General features: G+C 39.8%; 1 protein-coding gene across 4 annotated transcripts in view; it reads left to right on the plus strand.

Moving 5' to 3' along the window:
• Positions 1-26,122, plus strand: part of KCNQ5 (potassium voltage-gated channel subfamily Q member 5) — a 689,873-nt gene that overhangs the window by 609,621 nt on the left and 54,130 nt on the right. For 2 of the 4 annotated variants that reach the window (XM_089681376.1, XM_089681374.1), the window contains exons 9-10: positions 1,336-1,362; positions 13,750-13,806. In XM_089681376.1, the coding sequence (XP_089537502.1) occupies positions 1,336-1,362; positions 13,750-13,806 (84 nt within the window). The remainder of the gene's footprint in view (positions 1-1,335; positions 1,363-13,749; positions 13,807-26,122) is intronic. The other 2 variants (XM_089681378.1, XM_089681377.1) reach the window with 1 other exon arrangement.

Below are 26,122 nucleotides of genomic sequence, written 5' to 3' on the forward strand. Positions count from 1 at the left end.
CAAGCAGTCAATCAACTTGTAACTATCCAAGAAGGTTCATGGTGGGAATGGGAATTAATTATTTCACAAGCTATTTCTCCTTTTTAAAGGTATTACCCCATAAGCATCAACACATATTACCTGCTTCTGTGTCATGTTATACATGTATAACTACTGATTTATAGCACAAGCTACATTTATTTATTAGAGGTACTTATATAGTGTTGTCAGTTTTATATATATATAGTGTACATTCACATCAGTCCCTGCCCTCAAGGAGCTCACAATCTAATGTCCATAACTCACATTCATACACACACATACTAGGGTTGATTTAAACAGGAGCAAATTAACTTACTAGCATGTCCTTGGAGTGCGGGTAGAAACCAAAGTACCCAGATGAAACCCAAACAGGCACAGGGACAACATACAAAATCCAGGCAGGTAGTGCCGTGGTTGGGATTTGAACCAGATAAGCTAGTGCTGCTAGGTGGAAGTGCTAACCACTTAGCCACTGTGCTGCCCATTTAAACCCTTAGCGCCAAGTGTATTACATGGACTATTTAATTGGCACACAGTTCAAATTCATATTAAAACCACATTTACTACTCGTTTTTCTTTTTTTCATTGCTATAATTATCATGATTGTTACTATTTTCATTACTGCTACTGCTATTAATTTGTTTCTAGTAATTTTTGACTTTTCAATCCACCAATTTTAAGCAGCTACACGCTCTATATGCTACATGACCAATACATTAAGGAATAGATTTGTTTTCAACATGCTGACTCAATGTAGGAACATTAACTTGGAGCCTGGGGATAAATAGCCTTTGCAAAATACTTCCTAAGTTCTGGGAAGCAAAATTGTTGAACAAACACAATTATAATTCTGTATAACTTACATAAACAAATTGCTATGGATAGTGTAAGTGCAATTTACGCAAATAATGTAAACCCCTCTACTGCTATATTCCAAAATGTAGTACAAGAGACAACTCTAAATTGACTTAAATCTACTTATCACTGCAGATTTTCTAGTTAAAAGTCTACAGCTTTCTGTGAAAGTATGTGTCAGCAATGCATTTTGCTTTTCTGAGTGCTTTGCCAGTCTGCTGTGGTATGTACTGAGCATGTTGCATGAGGACTGCGGGAAGAAGACTTGTCATGTGTGCTGCTTTTTGAGCTTTGTGCCTGCTGTTGAAGCTACAATACACTATGTTGTGTGTGTTATAATCAATTAATATCTTTATTTCCAGTTATGCAAGTATCACATGCATTGTTTATATAACACAATAATAATTAATACCATTTGCTTAATTACATTGTTTCTTTTTTATTTACTAATACCTGAAGGAAAGAACAAGGCGAGACATCTGGCAGGTTTGTATTAATATCATTTATTTCCTCTTTAAATTGTACATAAAAAGAAAAAACAAATACGAGAGCTGATTACCAGCCATGTCACGCAAGAGACATTGTAGCAGAGATGTGTAGCAGCTGTAAATCTCTCATTATTTTCTCAGACTATTTGTAGCTGCCTTTAAAGTTGCCACTGAAATTGACTGTAATATATATACTGTATGTACTACTACAAATCACTGGTGTGCCATAGTCATTAACAGCTGTCCAAGTCAACATGAACAGCTACTGAAGCTGATGATTTTGTAGTTAGTTCACAATACTGCTGAAAATGAATCACACAGCAACGGGCTCACAAATCACAGGAATAGTAGTGACCTCTCTGTTTATTGCAATTAACTTTTTCCCCAACAATAAAAATCATAGCTATTACCTATTGCCCTTATTAAATGTATGACTATTAAATGTATGAGCTCTATGAGATGCCAACACAAAAAAAAAACATTTTAAAAACCACTGAAGGTGAGCATATGATAAAAAAGACAGTAGCAACCTCAGGTTTAAATAATATGCAAATCCAGGCAAATATCCAGTTACATTTTCAAGTAAAAGTTTAGCTTGGCCGCATCCCCGCCCATATCCTAATTAAAGTTTACAGTATGTAAACCCTCACCTTATAATACAACCCATTTACAATAGAAATGAAAGACAAAATGTGTGAAGACATATGAGAAAAAAATATAAATACCCTTTTACTCATTTTATATAAGTGGTCCCATACGCTCTGTTCTCAGTTGCATAAGGAGTTTAGAGAGCTGGGGGAGAGGATACAGCAGCACACTGAACTTCTCAGTGAAAAGCTGTGCAGGGGGGGGCGTGTCAGCATAAGTCTGATCATTTGAGGGGAGCACACTGAGTTTCAGCACAGCTAGAGAACTGACCACGCTGTGCTCTCATGCCTAGCGTGGCCAGTTTTTAATAGGAAAGCTGAGAGACTGGCAGGTACACCAGGGATTTCACACAAAGGAAGCAGTACAAAGAGAACAGGATACTTTTTCATACACGTATATGGTACAGCAAACACATATCAGGAAAATGCAATATTGTTGGGTTTACATATCCTTTAATGCAGAACTAAAGTGATAAAATTCTTACCTCTGTTCCAATGGTCCGTCACCCGCTAGGTCCCATGTTGGCCCTGACATCTTCTCCCTGGCTCCTTCCAGGTGCCAGTCTTCAACCATCTTGATCTGCTGGCGTGGAAGTGTACTCATCCCAGACACACAGGCACTGAGCATGCCCAGCTTATTGTACATTCTGCAGAGGATTGTAAACAGAGAATAAAGAGCCAGCCTGTTTGCAATTTTTTTCTAACTTTAATTCCACTTTAAAGGCATTATAAGTGGGAATGATTAAGGTCAAGCTTGACTTTCACAGGAAAAAGTTGAGTTTTGTTTCTGATTTTGGTTGTCTATACCTCTGGATTGTTTCCACTGAAGGTTCCCGATGCCTATGCCTTTATTCATCATATGCTTAGTTTCAGTTGATCACAGATTTCAGTTGGGTTTATAACAAGTATAATTTAAAGCTGAACTCCAGGGTAAGCATTTTTGTCTAAAACAAAAAGAGGTGTGCATAACTCCTTAAAACATGGTGTGCTTTGTATACTTTCTCCAGATCTGTTCAGTAATCTAATGTGGATCTTTGCCTCTCTGTAGGAGCTTACTGTAATGAAGACCAGTCACTGTTGCTCTCTTCCTGTGCAGGGTGACTAGTCTTGTCTCCACCCCCTCCTGTAATTTTCTGCAGGCAGGCCTGCTGGGCCCGTCCCACAGCTATGCTCTCTGCCCAGAGAGCACTGTGATGATGGCAGTGCTACCTTTAGATTTGGATTTGCAAAGGTATTTGGTGCACAAAAAGTCAATTTACTGAATATGATCTGTGATGATCTGCGATGATGGCAGTGCTACTTTTAGATGGTAATATTTGGATTTGTAAAGGTATCTGGTGCACAAAAAGTAAATTTACTGAATATGATCTGTGGCTATTGGGGAATAAATTTAAATAAAAGTTTTTGTGCCCAGAGTTCAGCTTTAATGCAGTTATTTAAACATTTATACTGCAAAGAATAGTGATGTATAGAATTATATGCAAGTCTATAAGGCTATATTTAAATGGGGGATTAGATGCATACAACAGTTTCCCGTGGTGAGAATCAAGACCAGCTTACCTTTGGTTAGAGACAGATAATCACCCCTGGGTGCAATCTTTTTGCTATATCTGTGATTCCAGACACAAAAATCCATGAATTCTTGCTGTAAGAATCCTCTGTATGCAATTACTCACCCATGTGAATGTAGCTTATGTAACATTACAATATTTTGCAGAAAGATGCAGTGTGCTAGGTTACTGTATGTTGTTCATTCTCTGCTTTCTTTTACTAAATAAAGACTAGAGTTTTTAAACAGCACATAAAACTTTTCTGCCACCAATCTCTGATATATGAGTTGAATTGTAGTCATGTGTTTGCAGTTCACTTTATGATCCTTTAGGAATTGAATGTCTGATATGTTATTGGCATTTGATCCGTTGTAATGCTATCCCCTCCAGAACTAAGTAGATGAGGCAAACATTTAGCAGTAAATAAATCAGCAGTCACTGAAAAGTATTTATGATGAAATATGAAACTCCGGTATTCTAGAATAGTCATTAGGTCACTCTCCATTAACATATGATATCATGCGTGTGTTTTTTTTTCCGGCATCATTAGCCATGATTGGCAGACCACGGTTGTGTTGCTACTGCACTAAAAAAGTTTCTCTAGTGGGTTGCCAATGTTTATATGATGGAGCAGCTACACAAAGGAGGAGATTTACTAAAATTGGTGCACACAGGATCTGGTGCAACTGTACAGAACAACCAGTCAGCTTCTAACTAACAGCTTGTTTATTTAACCTTTAACAATACAACCCAGAAGCTGACTGATTACTATGCACAGCTGCACCAGATTCTGTATGCACCAATTTTAGTAGATCTCCCCCACAATATTTATTATTTTTTTATTTAAAGGTAAAATATGGCCAAAGCTTTTTTGGGCCCTACATCTCCTATGGATAATAAGAGTGCAGTGCATTCTGTACTCCTATGAGCCGTTTTCAGTCAACAGCTTGCTAAAGCCTTGTGTCAGTTGACGCCAGTCCAGGTTCTGGATCAATTCCAACTTTACAGTTGGGATCCACCAAGATGCCTGGGTCAGCAGCTGGCTCAGCCTTTCAGATAGCTACTGAGAGCCTGTGCCAGCCACTTCCACCCCCTCCACTGCCTGTCGCTCCACTGAGCGCTGGAGGGGCAGAGCAGAGAGCCAGTGACTGACAGAGACTGCTCTCTGAAGATTGAGAACTGAGCGATCAGCTGTGTTTGATTGCTCAGTTCTCAGTTTTAGAGGCAGCGGGGGAACTAGGTGAGTTTTTTTTAATATTTCAAGAAACCCATACTTCTCTTTTAATTTCATTTCATTTAAAGACATTCTTCAGGAAAGGGTTACAATTATTCCTACTTCTCACAGATTTGACCTGAGACATTTTACTAGTTAGGTAAATTATTGTGCTTACACCAAGCCTGTTAGTGCCCAGATTAATGTTATAAAGTAAAACCAAATTAATTCTGGGTATGGTCGTGTTCAATACTTATCTACATTGTTCAAGTACAAATCAATTTCCATAGATTCGGCTTTATTCTGCTCTTTACAAAAATACCTTTGGTTTGATTCAAACCAACATCAGCCAGGATCTAGAAAATAATAATATTAATGTTTAGCCCTTCACATTGAGCACAGTAAAATAAACATTCTCTAGTAAACTGTTTATTAAAATTCTAATCCCAGCACCTACAGTGTACAAATGTTCATTGCTGTTGGCTTCTGATCTCTCAGTACTGCTCCCCTGAAATTCCAAACTTCACAGGAAAGAGGTAACGGTGGCCAGTGTAATCTCAGGCCAGTCTGTTAGCTTGGAGATAGGAGGAGTAGGAGGAGGGAGGAGCAGGGAAGTTCCTTTCCATCCTAGACTACAGGCCTGTGTTTTTCTATTGATGCACACAGTGTAGGAAGACACAGCCCTAGTCCCTGTGACTCAATAGGGTGCAGCAAAGGAAAGGAATCACCCTGAAACAGGAAACCTGTTAAGATGACACAGTCATTGAACCATCTTAGACATAGACAGATAGGATTAAATGTTAAAAATCTGCATGCTTAGTAAGTAGACCTTATTTACTAACGTGTTAAGTAAGAGGAAGAGTAGCCTTGTTGTTGACTTCCATTCAGGTGAATAAGCTCTATTTCCTTTCAGAAACCCCATGTATATGTTTGAATGCTTATATTTAAAACAGATTTGCATAATCTTACATTATACATTAAGTAATTAGATCCACGGTCTCCTTACTGCTCACTTTAGTAAATCAGGGCAATAACATTTTGAGAAAATATAGAAATAAAATCTTTTTCCCTACTTCTCTGCCATAACAAGAATGTTTTCACATGTGAACATTCTTAGGCAATCAGGAGCTTGCTTTAGCAATTTGAGAATGTCTCAGATGACAAGTGTGCTTGTACTTTGTCAGAAAAGGTGCAATGCAACTTTCCATTAATTTGCAGTCAAATTGTTGATCTTGTCATATGAGAATTTTTCAATTCAGGTATAATGAACCAATACTCTGTTTTTAGCTTACTAACACAAAAAATGTATTTGTACTACAGAACAACCCATTACGGAGTTCCAAACAAGATTCAGAGAAGTGTTTTGATACAAAGTGCATTAGCGTATCTAAACCCAAAGATACACAATGTATATATTACAGTTTACAGTCCTTAGATGTGGCTGCATTAATTTTCTTTTATAATGCTTTGTGTCTTCAGCTTTGAGCTAGTGATCCTGTAAATAAGCCACTTTCTGCTCTAGGGCAGGGGTCTCCAAACATTCAAAACAAAGGACCAGTTTACTGTCCTTCAGTCTTTAGGGAAGTCAGACTGTGGCCAATGGGAATACAAAATGTCCCAAAATCAGTGGGAATAAACAATCCCCTATGTGACAGTGGGAGGAATTGTGTCTTGTCATTGGTGTAATTGGGAGGTATTGTGTCCCTTTATTGGAGTCATTGGGCCCCATTGTTGGTGTCATTGGGGGAACTATGCCCCATCATTTATGTCATTGGTAGGAATTTGCCCCATAGTTGGTATCATTAGGAGGAATTATGCCTTTCATTGGTATCAGTGAATTAAATAGTGTTCCAAGGACCAGATGAAAGCAAGCAAAGGGCCGCATTCAGCCCCCAGATTACAGTTTGGTGACCACTGCTCTAGGGTCACTTACTCCATTGTATCTATGGAGGGAGCCATGGTTTCCTCTCCTGATATGGACTACAAATTGGTCTTTCTTCTATTCATCTCTATTACATGAGGGAGAAAAATTGGTAGTTTCTAATAGGCAGGTAAAAATATTTGTACTTTTAGCTCAAGCAACAGAAAGTGACCAAGAACCTGCATTTCTGGAAAGATCAACAGGTATTTTCTTTTTTGCTGAAAATGTCCTTAGGATGAACAAAAGAAAAGTAATGCAGACAATAAATCTAAGGATGAGAAAGCTGCAATATACCACATTTTTGTTCTTGAGTTTAGATATCCTTTAACACTACTTCCATAATCAATAAAAAAAATCAATCAAAGTAACAGTATACTTCAGACTATTTTAGTATTTCACAGAACATTATTTATACCACTTAATAGGACAGATTAACTGTCAAGTCACAATCCTGACATCTTTGGTTACCAGTGTATCCCATGTACAAAGTCACATAGCAACTGAACTCCCATGTAGGTAGGGCCATCCATTGCATCAGAGGTGCCTACTAACTCACTCCACTGGGGCCCGCCTAGTACACAGAGCTTACCCAGGTTCACTCACTAGCCATGAGTATCTATTAGAGCCCTTGCAAAATTACATGTCTGCCCTCTATCCACAGTCAGGGTGTGTTGGTGACAGGGAGCCACATTGTTAGGCTCACTCACAATGCTCTTTCTTGACAACAGCATGTTGTCTTGCCAGGGATACCAATCACTTCATGGGATGCACTGTATAGTATAGCCTAGCGGTGTGTTATCCCACTTCTCAACAGCAAGGTTACTGAGAATCCACCTTGGATACAAGAAGCAGCCAGAAGCTTGGTCCAATGCAATTTATTGCAAAAGTCACAGTTCCAATAAATCAGTTAGCATCTCCTCAGTCCTACATGTCTTGCATTGAAGTAATGACCTTTCCCATTTTGTGTGGCAGTGTGCCTTTTTGTGCCCAACTAGGGGGGAGCCCACTCCTGGGGGAAGAAAAAATAAAGTCTCAGTCCTCTCTCTGTTATCTGCACTAATTTCCATAAGCCAGGAACTCCATGAGCTACAGTAATTTCCACCCATCCTATATAGGAGATCCTGCCAAGAAGGAAATTAAGTCATCCTTCTTCCTGGAAGGATTTGAAAAGAGAAACAGAAATGAATGGGCCACAATGTGGACTCTGTCACACCCATATTACACAGCATCTACATAGGAGATTAGGGGCTCTTCTGCATGATACATAGACCTGTATGTCCATGAAGAGGCATTTGTTTATGGGCCTGGAGTAGTGTACAGCCGCATCTGAAAGTCTGTTAAAAGTCAATGAGAGAGTGGCAGGTGCAGCGGCTGTTGATATTAAGGTACTGCAAATTAGCTAACTGCCAGTAAGTAGTTAACATTTCTTAGTAGCAAAGATGTTAAATCAACCGTGAAGCCCTAACATAATAAAACAAACTGTTAGTGCAGCTGGTAAAATGTACATAACATCTGCACTGCAGCCCAATAAATGCTAATATGCTAAAAATAGATCTAGATGTATTTTTGGATCTTACAGAATTCAGGATTGCTGTAATGTGTACAGATCTTGCATACACCTTTGAAAGTATCAGGAGAAATTATGCAAAACAACCAGGTGCTGTCAGCGTGATATGCAGAGATAAAGAACCTGGCAAAACATATGTAGAAAATGCCCGGAAATCTGGCTAGTGCAGACCAGTTAATGAATGCTGGCAGTTACAAAATTCCCTAAGCACCCTGATTGATTGCTATAGTCAGAACCTTTATTTTACTCAAGGTAGGACTGAACTTGGGGGCAGAGGGTCATTTGCCTCCATGGCCACCACTAATAACATACAGTGAGGAACAGAGGTATTTGAACAGCCTGCGATTTTGCAAGTTCTCCCACTTAGAAATCATGGAGGGGTCTGAAATTAACATTGTAGGTGCATTCCCACTCTAAGAGACAGAATTAAAAAAAAAATTCAGGAAATCACATTGTATGATTTTTAAAGAATTTATTTGTCTTGCACTGCTGAACGTAAGTATTTGAACACCTAAGAAACAGCAAGAATTCTGGCTCTCAAAGACCTGTTACTGTGCCTTTAAAAAGTCCACCTCTACTCCACTCATTAATCTAACTTAGTAGCACCTGTCTGAGCTCTTTAAAGACACCTGTCCACCCCACAGTCAGTCAGACGCCAACTACTACCATGGGCAAGAGCAAAGAGCTGTTAAAAGACACCAGAGACAAAATTGTGGACCTCCACAAGGCTAGAAAGGGCTACGGGGCAATTGCCAAGCAGCTTGGTGAAAATAGATCAACTGTTGGAGCAATTGTTAGAAAATGGAAGAGGCTAAAGACGACTGTCAGTCTCCCTCGGACTGGGGCTCCGTGCAAGATCTCACCTTGTGGGGTATCACTGATGATAAGAAAGGTGAGGAATCAGACCAGAACTACAAGGGAGGAGCTGGTCAATGACATGAAGAGAGCTGGGACCACAGTTTCAAAGGTCACTGTCGGTAGGACACTACGCCGTCATGGTTTCAAATCATGCATTGCACAGACGTTTCTCCTGCTCAAGTCATCACATGTCCAGGCCCGTCTGAAGTTTGCCAATGACCATCTGGATGATCCAGAGGAGGCCTTGGGAGAAAGTCATGTGGTCAGATGAGACCAAAGTATAACTTTTTGGTCTAAACTTCACTCGTCGTGTTTGGAGGAAAAAGAAGGATGAGTTGCATCCCAAGAACACCATCCCTACTGTGAAGCATGGGGATGGTAACATCATGCTTTGGGGGTGCTTTTCTGCGAAGGGAACAGGAGGACTGCACTGTATTAAGGAGGGGATGAATGGGGCCATTTATTGTGAGATTTTGAGCAACAACCTCCTTCCCTCAGTCAGAGCATTGAAGATGGGTCGTGGCTGGGTCTTCCAACATGACAACGACCCGAAGCACACAGCCAGGATAACCAAAAAGTGGCTCCGTAAGAAGCATATCAAGGTTCTGGAGTGGCCTAGCCAGTCTCCAGACCTAAATCCAATAGAACATCTTTGGAGGGAGCTGAAACTCCATGTTGCTCAGCGACAGCCCCGAAACCTGACAGATCTAGAGGAGATCTGTGTGGATGAGTGGGCCAAAATCCCTGTTGCAGTGTGAGCAAACCTGGTCAAGAACTACAGGAAACGTTTGACCTCTGTAATTGCAAACAAAGGCTTCTATACCAAATATTAACACTGATTTTCTCAGGTGTTCAAATAATTATGTTCAGCAGTGCAAGACAAATACAAATTCTTTAAAAATCATACAATTTGATTTCCTGAATTTTTTTTTAAATCCTGTCTTTCAGAGTGGGAATGCACCTACAATGTGAATTTCAGACCCCTCCATGATTTCTAAGTGGGAGAACTTGCAAAATCGCAGGGTGTTCAAATACTTCTGTTCCTCACTGTATATTGAACTGATGACCCTGAGTGAAAACACTTTATTCAGTCATCCATTAGAGCAGGACTCACTGTTAGTGACAGTGGGCATTATATGACTACCTGCTCCCCATTTACAACTGTGATCACTGAGTCTGGCAGGGACATCGTCCAACACCAACCTCTTTTGTGGCCAATGCTGGAACATATGAAAAGTGTATGACAATAAGCCATGTCAATTCAAACACTCGCCTTTTACCACACCTATCAATCAATGATGATCCATGGCACACCTTGCATGAAGCATTATATTTAAACCACATAAATCTGTCCCAACCCAATGAAAGGACTAGGTAATTGTGTTTTCCCTCCAGGCCAAAGATTCCTAGTCCTCCGATATTTTATTTCACTTTTCTTTGTGACAGTATTAATAAATCAACTTCACTTACGCAGGATTTCTTTAAAATATGGGTGATAATTGCATTCAAGTTCTCAGCATTGTATTAACATGGAAAGATAATTATTGTTTAAATTTTCTCTGCATGTTGTAAATAAAATGGATTTTAGATTGTGGAGGGGTGCATTAAAGAGAGCAAAGATTGGTCCAGCTTGGCAAAATGTTAGCGTGGAGATCTCATACCTGATGGGTCACTGGGTAAGCTGAAAATCAATGTAGTATTTGGTGCTTGGGTTATGCTTTAACTGCTTCCCTTCTCCACAAGTGATTGCTTAGTTGAGACTGCCACCATTCATAGAACGCTTAGCACTGCCACCATTCATAGAATGTTTTTTTTGGGGTTGAAAAACGGTTAAAAAAATACAATTCATTCAATAAATGGTGGTGAATGACAAGCAGACACCCCCATTTTCTGCTTGCAGATGGGAAACCACTCACTCAGAACCTGAGCAGGAGGAAGATCGCAGCTATCACTGCAGTAGTGTTGACTACCACAGCACGGGCGGACTGACAACTCATGGGGCCCCCGGGCAATAGGGGATCATGGGGCCCCTGTGTCCTTGCCCACACTCAAAAAGCCTATAAAAAAAGGTACCAGGGGTATTCATGGGGCCCCCTACTGACCCCGAGCCTTCGGGCAGTGCCCGAGTGCTCAAATGGTCAGTCCACCCCTGTACTACAGTGATTTTCAGCTTTTCTATTCAGTCCATCGGGTATGAGATATTCATATTTACATTATGCCATTCTGGACCAATGTAAGTATGCAATACAAATAATTCCTGGAGTTTATTTTAAGTGCTAATTTTTAAAGTATGTTTATACGTTACTTTTGACTACATTGCGGAATTTGCAGTGTTTTCTGTGCAAATTCCGCACCGCATCAGAATCGCACCCTATTCATGCGAACCGCTGTGGGTGTGTATGTTAAGTTAACAACACCCCGAAAGTGGTCCACAAAACGCAGTGCGATATGCAGAATTGGATCGCATAGGTGTGAACACTTACGCGATCCAATCCTAGTGCAAACCCAAAAACAGGGTCCTACACTTTTTTGGTGTGGGTGTGGTGTGATTAGAACCATACAAAATGTATGGCTCCAATCGCACCGCACACAAATCGCATGCGATTTGCACAGGAATTCGGTGCGGTTCCTGTGAGAATCACATGCGATATACAGCATATATGTGAACCCACGCTATGGAGAGGTTAAAACTGCTGTCATTTATTTGCCATCTTTATTATTGGGGAGATTTCACTTTCAGTCCTGCAGACACAACAGAATGTATTTTTTAGACACAACAAAAAATTATTTTTTAGACAGCTGTCACTGGAACAGACATTTCCATTGGAATATTTCTTCCATTTTTCTGTTCTGGTGACATCTGTAGAATGTTTGATTTCTCACAATTTTCTGTTTTAAAAACATTGGCCCATAGGATAAATATTGAGGATGAATATGACCAATGGAGACAGACAGGAATAAAAACCTGGCAAGGTTTTTAACACTTCCTATTCTAAGAAAAAATGGCTTTAGATATACTTTAAGTAACTAAACAGAAATAATCTTGCACTGGTCTGGCTTGAACAGAATGAAATCTGTTTGGTTATCTTATGTATTATTTAGCAGAATTGGTGCTCATCATTAAATAAGGTTGAGTGTGAATATCCAAGTGTCTAGATACTTTTCTGTTAGGTCCAATAAATTGCAGCAGACACAACCAATAGAAGCGCTTGTCCTGCACTAAATTACTCAGATAGTGCATTCACAGTGTTACTGAGCAATTAGGACTGCATTAGTACTTTGCAAATTTTACTGCGCATAGTGTTGCACAATATACTGAATAAGGCAGCTGGGCAGATACATTAGTAAGCAGAGTGAAGTGTATCTGAAAAACAGCCTAACTGGTAAACCTTACAGGTAAGAGGGTCAGCACTGCTAAAATTGATATTTCAATATTTTGGAGATGTTGTTGAGGAGAATTAGCTTCTTTTACCTTTTATACATCAGCTTCTTTTATCTAAGACTTAGCTACTGTATATGGTGAAACTATTGTAGGGGGATCCTGATGGTATACTGATAACCTGCAGGCTGGATACTTTATTGACAAAAAGCCTTTAGAAGACTTTACAAAATTAATATATTAAGCCTATGTCTAAAAAACTGATGACTTTTTAAACAACAAACCAAATAAAGCCTTATATGGCCTTAAAAATATAAAAATATGTAAGTATGTAAATTAATAATAAGGTTTTTATCAAGTTACTCAGTACATGACCTCTGGTCATAAAATGGTTAAAAAAATGATAAGCATCCCCCAGTAGAAAGCATTAAGGTTGGTTTACCAAAGGCAGATAGGCTGTTTATTTTGCAAGAGAATTTTCACTTAGCAAAGGATTTTTTTTTAGCTTGAAGGAGGTGAAGTGCTGCTGATTTCCAACCTCCAGTTGTGTGCAAGGGAAAATAATATTTTTGGTTTTAAAATACTGCTTTTGAATAACAGTTTACTGAGTGCTGTAATGGTAATCATCAGCTTCCCCACATAGCGATGATATATCATAGTTACATCTTCACAAATCTGTCTCGAAAGTCTAAATCTGATTAGTGGCTGCGAGAAAATGTCTTCACCTTTTAGAACATCAGTAAGTCACTGGTCTGGAAAAAGTATGAAACTGGTAGGGTAGGAAATCCTGACCTGTATAATTTTCCAAGTATTGAAGCTGAAGGATCAATGTGACAGAGAACTAGTATTTTGTGAAGGGTTTTGGGAATAATGGGTATTTTATATTTGGTTTTCATAAATCTTAGACTTCCCTTGTTATATTCATCACATTCCTATGACAATCCAAAGCACGCTAGTTTTTCAATTTCTGCAATAAATATTGTAAATCGCACTGACAACTACATCTCATTATTATACATATAGTAATCAAAACATAATTTTATTTTCTTCTTTCCTTTACATATTTTAACTAATATCTATCAATCAACTATTATGTGTTCCCTTTGTGTATTATCTATGGATATTCTTTTCTGTTTAGCGACTTTGCATGCTGTATATGTGTGTTATTTAGAAGCACATAATAAGGCCTAACCCTTGTCCTAATAGTGTTGTGCTTAGTAACCGGATCCTCTATTTCCCCTCACTCCTAGTAAGCTTTATAGTAATACACAGAAGCTCTTCAGGATGTACACCACTCGGAAACCTAGGTATTCAGCATTCTGTCTGCTCATATGATATCTGAGAATGCCAGCTGATAGAAGGTGCATGATGGGTGACTCCCTCTCCTTTGTGCTTTGTAAACTCTAATCCTTGTTTGCATTCTTCCCCTGTGGCCTATGGACTCTGTGAAACTCTAAACTGCTTGCAATGGCCACTGCCGCTTTCTGCCTGTGTATTCTGTATGCTGGCAATTTACTGTTGCCATTTGGCAGACATGATGTTGTCTTATAGATAGAATTTAATATTACATTGAACAGCTGCACACATGGGTTTATCTAAACTGAGTTGCCCTCGTGTTTCTGCAACGGAAATAAAACTCCTCTTCATATTAGGAACTAACAGATACCGAACAGATGGGATAATGAGAGCAACTGGTATCCAGATGGATTAAAACAGTATAGACTAGTACAGTTTGTAAAGCAGCAGTCTGTCTACCGTGGGGCTTATATACCTGTAATGGTTCTATTTCATTATAAGCTTGGTTTGTGCAAGTTTGGCACCATATATACCAGCATATATATATATATATATATATATATATATATATATAGAAAGAGCTATTTTGTGGGCTGAACAATTATTAATAAGCACTTGTTAAGAGCCTTGTCAGAATCATATATTCACTAACAGAATCTCCAGCCATAATGACGTCTACGCTGCCTCATTATAATAGCAACCTTGATTGTGGAGCCTGTGCGTATCAGAGCTATATGTTATGGTCTCCAGGTGACACCTCCTTCTAATGGCGGATACCATACACCATCACACACATTACTGAATTGACAGTAATGGTTGCTGCTTGAAACACATCCTGCAGCTGGCCTTAATTGCTCCCACTAATCTATAACACAGATTTCTGAATCTAGTTTCAAGAAAATTGATGTGTCCTATATTAAATCTGCGAAATAAAAATAATTCCAAGTTTTGTTTCATGTATTGATCAATGTAATCATGATACATTTCCATGGTGAGTTATAAGTGATGTCTAAATTTTAATATATATATTTTCATTTGTAGCCTCCCTGGCGGTATTCCCGAGTGTAGCTCGGGGTAAAGTTTCAGTACCACAAGCGGTAACCCCGAGCTATACTCGGGCGTACCATGCGGCGCTGCTCCGCGATCCCTCGATCACTTACCTTGTCCTGCGCTCCCGCGATGTCCCTCCTGCAGTGTCCCCGGCAATGTAATCCGGCGGATGCCGGCATCTGTCATCTGGGTTCCGTCCCCTGTGAGCGTCAGGACGTACAGGGGATGGAACGGCGGGAAATTTGAAAATGACAAAAAGTGACATTCACTAAAATCAATAAAATCACATAGTAAAACATTACTGTATCAAACCATTTCACATACATTTTGTCCCTACTGCTTTGTCCTGTGCCCTGCCTGCATTTTTACTGTTCTTTCTGCCTGGAATCTGAGAAACGTCCATGGCGTCCAAAAAGCGACCCTTTAGGTCAAAAGCGGTTTTAGACCAGCTAGAGAACAGCGATAGTAAATTAGAACCACTTGCAGAATTGAGTGATAATGATTCGTGGGGAAATTCGTCATCAGACACTGAAAACGATTTTGCGACTTTGCTCAGTGATGTGCGAACTTGGCGCAATATTTCAAATTTCAGTGTTTTTGGTTTGATTATATTATTGATTTAAATTTATTATTATTATATTATTTTTTATGCTTATTTATTAAATTATAATTTATGATTTCGTGTTTCAAGTTTTATCCTACCCGGAATGTTTACTAGACTCTTGTTTGGACAGATTTCAGTGAGTTATTCCTAAAAATTACAGGCCTACAATAAAAAAAATAAATTTTTCCATGCAAAAAAAGTACCGCTTTGAGCATAGAAATAAGGACATAATCAGACCGCTAGGGAGGTTAATATGCTCAGAACAAAAACATTTTTTTTTTAATTTTCACTCGTTAAATATGAATTTTACACATAAATATTTCCTAATTACATTTTCAGCCCTTTAATTTAATCTTACATTATATGTCTAGGCAAATGTTTTTTTTTTTAGATTTGGATATATTGGGGAATGATTAGAACTCCTAATGGATTTTTACTGATACTTGGGGCTTTGCTTTAGAGATTTTCCATCATTTTCTGCCCTGCTGACAAAGTTTTCACCAAACAAGAAGTGAGAAAAAAATCTTCAACAGTGATACAGATACAAATCTAACAAGGGTTACTTACCTTCCCTTGCCCTACTAAATAAAATATATTTTTTTTGTCTCTGTTGTTGGACAGTCTCTCTCACTTATTGTCTGGTAAAACATAATCAACAGGTTGGGAAATGTGGGTGCGTCACTCTAAAAGAGCCCCAGATAGCAGCAAAAACCTAACAGGGGCCATAACTTTTTACCAATCTATCCAAAACTAAGAAAAATCTATAAATTTAGGCTGAACATACACTTTTAAGAGGAACAGAACTCTGGAAGCTGTGCCCAAAAAGAAAGGTAGAGAGCAAAGGACTGGTCACCATTATTGTCTGTGGTCTCCCTGCAGCTGCTTTTTCCCCACTATTGACTTACTACTTTTTATTCTACACTGTGTCTTTGTGAGTAGGCCTGCATCTTGGTCAAAGCAAGTCTTTGGTTCCCCATGTCAGGGCCTCCATCAAGACGAACAGTGAGTGCACAGTAGTGGTTTTACCAAATCTCACACCAAATCTAAAACTAGCCATTAGAGGCAGCAGTAACTCACATTGCAGATATACAGCTATGAGGCTCTGGGAATATACACATACCAACAAATGCATTGTTATTGTACAATTAACATTTCTAGATATTTCCTATATTCTGCCCCCCCCCCAAAAAAAAAAACTTTAGCTTCCCCGCCCCCACCTCTAGGGCTACTGATAGGGGGATGGTTGGACACAGGTCCCATAAAGTTTGCAGGGGCAATGAGGCAGCAGGGAGGCTGTGCATAAAGTTTCCATTAAAAATTTACAATACAATACATGATCTCCCAGCCACTCACATAGTAAACTAGCCGGCTGGGACTCAGTAGATCCTGAGTGATGTCAAGAGGGAGGGTCTTAGGAGAGGAATTCAGCTACCCATTGGCTGAAGAGACAGCAGCGCCTCCCACTGCCTCTCCAGCCAAAGGGTACAGTCCATCACTACAATCAAGTCTTCATCCTTGTGTTGGTGTGGGATGGATCGACTCTGCAAAGAAGATCTTACAGTGATTAAGGCAAGGGAGAATTGTGTAAGCAGGGGGAGTATGAGCACCCTGATGTAAGGAGGGGGAGTATGGGCACCCTGATGTAAGGAGTGGGACTATGGGGACCCTGATATAAGGGGGGGAATTATGGGGATCTTGATGTACAGAGGGGGACTATGGGCACCTTGATGTAAGGAGAGGGACTATGGGGAACCCAATTTCAGCTACCCATTGGCTGAAGAGGCAGCACCACCTCCCATGGAGACCTTGATGTAAGGAGGGGGACTATGGGCACCTTTATTTAAGGAGGGGGGACTGTGGAAACCCTAATGTAAGGAGGGTAACTATGGTTACCTTGATGTAAGGAGGGGGACTATGGGCATCCTGATGTAAGGAGGGGGACTATGGGGTACCTGAGGTAAGGTTTGGGACTATGGGCCCACTGATATAAGGAGGGGGACTATGGGGACCCTGATTTCAGCTACCCATTGGCTAAAGAGACAACACCACCTCCCACTGCCTCTCCAGCCAATGGGTACAGTCCATCACTACAATCAAGTCTTCATCCTTGTGTTGGTGCGGAATGGATCAGCTCTGCAAATAAGATCTTACAGTGTTTAAGGCAAGGGAGGATAGTGTAAGGAGGCAGACTATGGGCACACTGATGTAAGGAGGGGGAGTATGGGCACCCCGATGTAAGGAGGGGGATTATGAGCACCGTGAAGTACAGAGGGGGACTATGGTCACCCTTATGTAAGGATGGGGATTATGGAGACCCTGATGTAAGAGTCTATGAGGGTACTATGGGGATCTTAATGTTAGGAGGGGGACTATGGGCACCCTGATGTAAGGAGGGGGACTATGGGCACCCTGTTGTAAGGAGGGGGACTATGGGGACTCTGTTGTAAGGAGGGGGACAAGGGGTACCCAGGTGTAAGGAGAGGGACTATGGGGACCCTGATGTAAGGAGGAGGACTATGGGCACCCTGATGTAAGGAGGGGGACTACAGGGACCCTGATGTAAGGGTGGGACTCTGGGGACCCTGATATTGGGAGGGACTTTTGGGACCCTGATGTAAGGGGGAAGAATCTGATGTAGAGGGGGGGCTCTGTGGACTTGATGTTAGAGGGGAATCAGATGTGAACAGCTGGGCTTGTCCTGATGTTGCACTCTATATGCACTCAATAATAATAATAATATGCACTCTATACTTTGTGGTGTACATTATATAGTCCTGACCAAAGTGCTAATTGTCCCAACAGTTGCTGGTTTTAATGAAGTTCATCTTTAAAGTAGGCTCAGACAGACAAAATGATCACTTTTTTGTGCAGAAAAGCATATGTGATGGAAACATTTAAATATTTAAAATGATTCCTAATTCTGAGGTTTGTGTATCTGTGAGATTGTCACTTGTGACATTATAAGTAGGAGTATTTTGTGGGTACAAGGACTGTGATATACGTGTGCAAAGTATACAGTGACTAGGCAAAGATTCTGGTCAATCATCCCCCATTAAGCTCCTCCCACTGTTAGGCAAAATCTGTCCTCTGCATCACTTACTACTGACCTCTGAACTCTGCCTCACTTACTACTGCTCTATAACTAATAACCTCTGTACACTGCAATACAAACTTCTAACCCTATCCTCTGCTCTGCCTACCCCCTGTACACTACCCTGCTGACTTCCCATCTTCTGCCCCCCTGACATTTTTTACAGCACTCCCACAGCAGGCAGGCCAGATCCGGCCCTAATTATTAGTTAACGTATCCTAAACCCTACAAAATGCTTTTAAGCCTAGTGCCACCATAGAGCTCAACTCTTGCCAAAATTTTGGTTCATCCCAGGATGGAGACAGGCTATAATAATCTCAGGCTCCTACTGATTTCTGTTGTAAATATTTAATCCCACTTCCTATTCTAGTGACAGCCAGTCAGAGGGACTGGAACTGAACAGAAATCTCTCCAGTGGGAACAGAGACAGAAACTGAAATATTTTATTAGTACAGTAAGGGTTGCAAACTTTGGAAGGTTTTTTGAAATCCAGTCTAACCTAACTAAAACCTAAAGAGAAACTAAATTCAAAAGCTGTGCCTAAAATGGCAGGTAGAGGGCAAAGGAACAGCTACTAGTATCCCCCAAAAGCTTCCTGTAGCTGATCTTTTCCCTTTTACTAACATACTATGCCTTGTTCTGCATTTTTTTCTCTTTGTAGAGACAGCCATCTTGGTAGAGGTTCTTCCTTGGTGCTTCCTCATGTTAGAGTCTCTAGCAAGGACAACAGAGAGCAGGGCAGCACAATACTGACATACCAAATCTCATGCTAGATCTCTTGAGACCAGTAGTCACAGGCAGCAGTATCTTAAAGGGTAACTCCTCCTTCGTAGGAAAAAAAATATTGTAAATAGACAAAATAATATAGCATTTACAATTGTGAAACAAACCATATTGTAATATAATGTTATTAAAATTACCACTACTTTTCTGTAAAATGCAGTACAATATGGCATCCTAGTGGTGTTCTGTACACAGTTGGTGTACGGAACAGCCCCCAGAAATGTTATTTCCTGCTTGTGTGATTGGCTCACTGATTTTCCCAGAAATCAGATTTTGGGCATCCTTGCATCCTCTGCAACAAACATTTCAGTTTTGGTTAGATACTCCCAAAAGGTTAATCACATCTAAAGGGATTCAGACCCTGTCACTTTCCTCATTTAGATCCCTGCAAGTTCAGCAGCTGATTAATAATGAAAAAGTCACTGCCTTTCACATTCACTTTGCACATGGACACAAACAAACATACAGCCATTTCTTTGGAATAACAAAAGGTAGGGCTCTGCAACAATATTTGTTAAAATCCCTGCAACGTACATAAATCACCCAGAGGGAAATTTTTTTTCTCTCAACAAAAATGGAGTTACGCACTGCAGATATACAACTATGGCAATAAAGGCATTGGAGTGCCTAGACACACTTATATGCCAAGGTGTGTACTTTAATTCTTTCAAGAGGAATTCCATAAAAAATGTTGATTTTTTTTTCAGGGTACTTCTACTTCATTAGCATTTCGAATGTTCCCTTTACCAAAGAAAATCTTCACTTTTTGATGGCAGAAGAAATGTCCATGGATGTATGTGTAAAGGATAAATGGCAGCATTCAGCCACACCCCAACGCATTTTACTCCACCCCTTGGAGCTTAGTCATGGGGAGATCAGAGTTCAAAGACATTTCTTCTGCCATATTGTAGCTTGAAGCTGGGATGGGCCCCACTCTGGGCCCAGCATTCATAGCGGTTGACAATGATTTATACCTCTAATCTGAGCAGCACCCACATTTTTTCTTTTGCTTCACTTTTTGATGTTAAAAAGGCTGTATTTGTGCATGCTGTTGCACTTCCTTTCAAGTAACCGAGTATTTTTTAAGCAGCTTACTTGACTTCTTTTTTTCTTAAAGTGATTGTACAGGCTGTGCATGAAGGTAAAAATCCTTCATTGTGCAGCTCCCTCTGTAACCCCCCCCCCCCCATACTTACCCAAGCTGGATCAAGATCCAACGCTGTGCACAAGAGCAGTTGCTCTCCTGGGTTTCTGCCTCTTCATTGGCTCCCACTGCTGTCAATCACAGCCAGTGAGGTGAGAATGGGGGACAGGGCCAAGCCCCATTCTGTTTGTCTTATATACACACACAGAGAGGGGCTCAGGAGTGAGTACACGTAAGTGCCCCCAGAGCAAGCCATTTGCTCTAGGGGCACTCAGCAGGAGCTGGCACAAGGGGCATGAGAAGAGGAGGATTGGTAGTGCTCTGTGCAAAACCATTGCACAGAGCAGGTAAGTATAAGATGTTTGTTATTTTTTAATTTTACCTTTAATATCACTTTAAAAAGAACTCTATGCCAGAGAGTTTAAAGGCATTGTTTCATCTTATCATATTATGCTTAATAAACTTGTTCACTTTTTTTTCATTTATATAGTGTTCATTCATTTTGTCAGACACTGGAATGCATTAGGCAAGCAAATTCTGCTGTAAATGCTTCACGTGCGTAGGAGGGCTTGAGATAAGTGTTTTGATAGCTTGGAAAGGAAATCCATTTGGATATGGGTCCTGAAAATGACAGGCTGTCATATTAACTTTTAGGATTAAGCTTGCACACTAATAATATGTTTGGATGACTGTTGTGTCTATTACCAAACACAGTTTCTAACTGTATATTATTTTAGATACCACTGGCATCTCTTTATGAAACAATCTAGCATGTGTCTATGCGGCATGTTGAAAAGTTAAAATATAAAAACATGTCAACTAATTTTTTTATAAGGAAAGCACACAGTAGAGATATAGTACAGTGTAAGAGGGAAGAATATAACAAATAATTTAGTAACTCCTTCACACATTGTGGCCAGTAGAGAGTCAAGTAAAGCAGGAAATCCATGGCTATGCTGGACATTAGCGAACCCTGTTTAAAGGCAGGTACCTGCACTAAGATTTGCTGCTTCTTCAGAACTTTGCTGAAGGAAACAGATTCACCTTACTCATAATGAAAAATCGAGTATCTGGCTGCTCATCCCCAACATGAATATACACAAAAATATCCACCTATGGGACTTTAATGTAGTAAACATATCATAACACATATACTCAAAAGGAACTCTTTTTTATGCAGGCTATAGATGGGTCGAAAATCGGCCAATTTTTATTTAAAAAAACAAAAAAATCGGTTGTTCAAGCGGCCGACATTACCAGCAACGGTAAAAAAAATCGGCCGATTTTTATCCCGTCTACAGCCGGCAAAAAGTGTCCCTGCAGAGAGCTCCGCTATTTCTTTGACAGTTCCTTGACATTTATAGCGGTTGCAACAATGTATCTATTTGTATCCATTTAGGATACAGATGTTTTTATTCGGAAACAAATAGATACATTGTTGCAACCGCTATAAATGTCAAGGAACTGTCAAAGAAATAGCGGAGCTCTCTGCAGGGACACTTTTTGCCAGACTGGAATTCCTCTTCTTCTTCATCCTCTTCTTCTTCATCCTCTTCTTCTTCTTCCTCTTCTTTTCCTTCATCCTCTTCTTCTTCTTCATCCTCTTCTTCTTCTTCATCCTCTTCTTCTTCATCCTCTTCTTCATCTTCTTCATCCTCTTCTTCATCTTCCTCTTCTTCTTCTTCATCCTCTTCTTCTTCTTCTACTTCTTCTTCTTCTTCCTCTTCTTCTTCTTCCTCCTCTTCTTCTTCTTCTTCCTCTTCTTCCTCCTCTTCTTCATCTTCCTCTTCTTCTTCATCCTCTTCTTTTTCTTCATCCTCTTCTTCTTCATCATCCTCTTCTTCTTCTTCATCCTCTTCTTCTTCATCCTCTTCTTCAGCTTCTTCATCCTCTTCTTCATCTTCCTCTTCTTCTTCATCCTCTTCTTCTTCATCCTCTTCTTCATCCTCTTCTTCTTCATCCTCTTCTTCATCCTCTTCTTCTTCTTCATCCTCTTCTTCTTCATCCTCTTCTTCATCATCATCCTCTTCTTCTTCCTCCTCTTCTTCTTCATCCTCTTCTTCTTCATCCTCTTCTTCCTCTTCATTCTCTTCTTCTTCTTCTTCCTCTTCTTCTTCTTCATCCTCTTCTTCTCCATCCTCTTCTTCTTCTTCATCCTCTTCTTCTCTTCCCCTTCTCCTTCTTCCTCTTCTTCATCCTCTTCTTCATCCTCTTCTTCTTTTTTCTTCTTCTTTTTGTCTTCCTCTTGCAGGTCACTGCTTATGCGCAGATTTTTTTATCGGTAAAAGATCGGCCGATTTGCCCATCATTGCCGCGAAAATCGGCCGATCGGCAAAATCGGACGATTTGTTTCCAACTTTACCGATAAAAAAAATCTGCCAAAATACCGAAAAACAGCCGAACATTTAGCCCACTAACGATCCGAAAATCGGCCGATTTTATTTTTGGCCACAAAATCGGCCGATTTTCGACCCATCTATGGCCTGCATTAGTCATACACTATATTGTACAAAAATATTGGTATAAGGTACATTGCCTTTAAAAACACTGGCTCTGATAACTATTGCAGGGATATATTCCCTTAAAGTTGCAACAATACAACATTTCCAAAACAATCCAACGCGTTTCGATCATTTTAACTTTTAGATCTTCTTCAGGGTACATAAGTACATAAAGGATCTCTAAATAAACATATTTGAGATTAGTAATAGTTTGTATGTAAAAAAGCATCAATGACAATCATATAATTTCCATTTTCATAAAAAGTAAATATTGATCAGTGCGGTCATAAAATACTGACACCCAAGATGAGACTGCATAGTCCAAAATTCAATGGTGTAAACCATAAGAAGGGCAAGGGTGGTCAAATATCCATCTCGTAATACTGACGGTAAAGGAGGAAAGCCAAATGACCCTCCATATCCCTCTATAATCATTGTAAGAGATATAGTACAAATTAGATACAAAGCTATTACATGAGACCTGAAAATCGATATTCTAATCAATATATGGAAAAATGCTGACCGTATATGGGACGAGGCCAATGAAGTAGAATATTCCTCGTTCTATGGTAAAGATGTCACAGATCCTAGTGAGCCAAGGCTATGTCCAGCTATCTTATCTATAATAAAAGTCAAATAGGGATATAAAAGTACTTTTATAACCATATATAGCGGTATATAAATCTCTCACTAAAGGTACAAACTATAATGCTTACCAAACTATCTATATGTAGCATGGGGGACAACCTTCAATAAGGAAAGCCAGCAACAAACTGCAATGATATATCTAAATATATATAGGTCTAGGTATGGTGTAATTATCTCATCAAGAAGTGATCAGATCCACCTGTGCCATCAGCAAGAGATGATGCAGCTATTGCTGCCAATGGCGCCAAAAATAGCGTATCTATGTGGCCACTCCAGCATCCGTGAGGGAGAAGATCTCCCCCGGTGTCAACCGCCATCCCCATCATAAAAGACATGACATCATGTCACGCCGATGCCCAGCGTGAGGGTGCAAGTCATGCTGGGTGCATGCGCAGTACCCCATGACGCCCGGGGCAGTCATAGGATGCCATCGGCACGGGAGATTGCCCTCTAGAGGTGCCTAGACACAGCAAACGCTCCCTCCATACTGCCAGGGGCACAGAACAGCCCGCAAGGGTACAATACCCATGATGCCATCTATACCCTGTGTTGGATGCCCAAACCAAAGGTCACCCACAAAACCGGAACCCAGTGTCACCTTGGAATCCATCTGAAAGACAAAGCATGCCAGTATGACTGAAGCAATATATAAATCACATGCATAATGCAAAAAAGAAAATACAATACCAAAAATACATACGGTAACAAAATAATAGTCAGTGCACATCCCATAAATTGACGCCTAACTAAAGCTTAAATATTCTGAAATATAGTCAAAGGCCTGTTATTTATGAAGAGCTTGAGTGAATCCAAACGCCCCATATGGACAAAGGTCTAATCCTATTTATTTAAGGGAGAAGTTTAATTAGTTTTACCAGAAGTAAACCCCTTCAAAAAGGGACGGAAGGATACAGCTTCATTTAGACCTGGAGGGACTGTGGCTTGTAACCTATATATCCATTTCTGTTCTAGCTGGAGGAGATTATTGTTCCAATCTCCTCTCCAATCCGGGATATATATCTGATCCAAGGCAATTAATTTTACTTGAGGGACTCTATAATTGTGCACTAGGGCTGAATGCCAGCCAATAGGCAGGTAGTGGTTCCCTATTTGCATACTGTAAACATGATTGTAAATGCGGCGCCAAAACTCCTGTTGGTCTTACCAATGTAAAAGGCACCGCATTCACACTACATAAGATAAACCACCACTCTAGTCTGACTTTAATTCCCTTGTAAGTATGAAAATGGAAATTATATTATTGTCATTGATGATTTTTATAAACTATTACTAATCTCAAATATGTTTATTTAGAGATCATTTTTGCACTTAACTCTCCTGAAGAAGATCTAAAAATGCAATGATCGAAACGCGTCAGTGTTATTTTGGGAATGTTGTATTGTTGCAACTTTAAGGGAATATATCCCTGCAATACTTATCAGAGCCAGTGTTTTTAAAGACAATGTACCTTTTACCAATATTTTTGTGCAATAAAGTGTATGACTAAAAAAAGAGTTCCTTTTGAGTACATGTGTGATGATATGTTTGCTGTATTAAAGTCCCATAGGGGGATATGTTTGTATATATACAGATTCACCTTACTTTGATTATTGGTTTGGTCTTTATGTTCCATATTAGCATATTATGAAATACTATAAACGGCAGTAATCTAATTACCTGAAATTAGGGAGCATTGACCTGTAAAAGCACCAGAATTCCATGTGATAGCTGATGTGAACCACAGTCAAAGCCTAAAAAATGCCCAAAAGGTGCCAAAGTTGAAGCACTGACAACATTTCCCTGTCTATGGAATCAGATTATCTGATTGATTACAGATTATCCTAGTGATACCTGGCACAGAAAACTTAAGTATATTACGTGGTTGCTTGCAGTATTTTTCCTTTCCACAAACAAATTTGTATTTACTATGCATTTGAGTTTGTTAGTAAATTTGGCTTTTTCAGGAAGAATCAATTTCCTTGCAATTCTTCTCTCCTGCCACAGCACTCTCCTTTTCTGAGAGTGTCCAATTATGGTCTGTGTAGAAGCTCCTCTGGCCCACCCCTCATCCCCTAACATAGTATACTATATATAGTATACATAGCATTCAACAAAATCCGTTATCTTAAAATAATTGCTCGAACTGAAATAAGGACACTTGGTGCATGACTATTTTGTGCTTCACTACTTGAAGTGAAGTTAGAATTCCTGATCTATATACTGATTCCAGGTTGCAAGGTTTACTAAAGCCCACTTTAAAATCTATTTTAAAAATCTTTGGTAGATGTTGACAATAAGCAAACTATCCTCTCCAATACAGCCCTCGGGAAATATCCTGGCTTATCTAATGACCTGTTCCTTTTCCTAAAAGTGAAATCCTACATTGCTTTTACCATTATTGGACACACCTTTAGGCTATATCGTAGCCCAGGTAAAAAAGGAATCTCTACTTTATAGAGATTACAGGCAGCTGCTGCGCTACACCTCTACAACGGCTGGTTTTAAC

The sequence above is a fragment of the Staurois parvus genome, unplaced genomic scaffold (genome assembly GCF_062004578.1).
Source record: "Staurois parvus isolate SC_StPar_1 unplaced genomic scaffold, SC_StPar_1.0 ptg000264l, whole genome shotgun sequence".
Lineage (NCBI taxonomy): Eukaryota > Metazoa > Chordata > Amphibia > Anura > Ranidae > Staurois > Staurois parvus.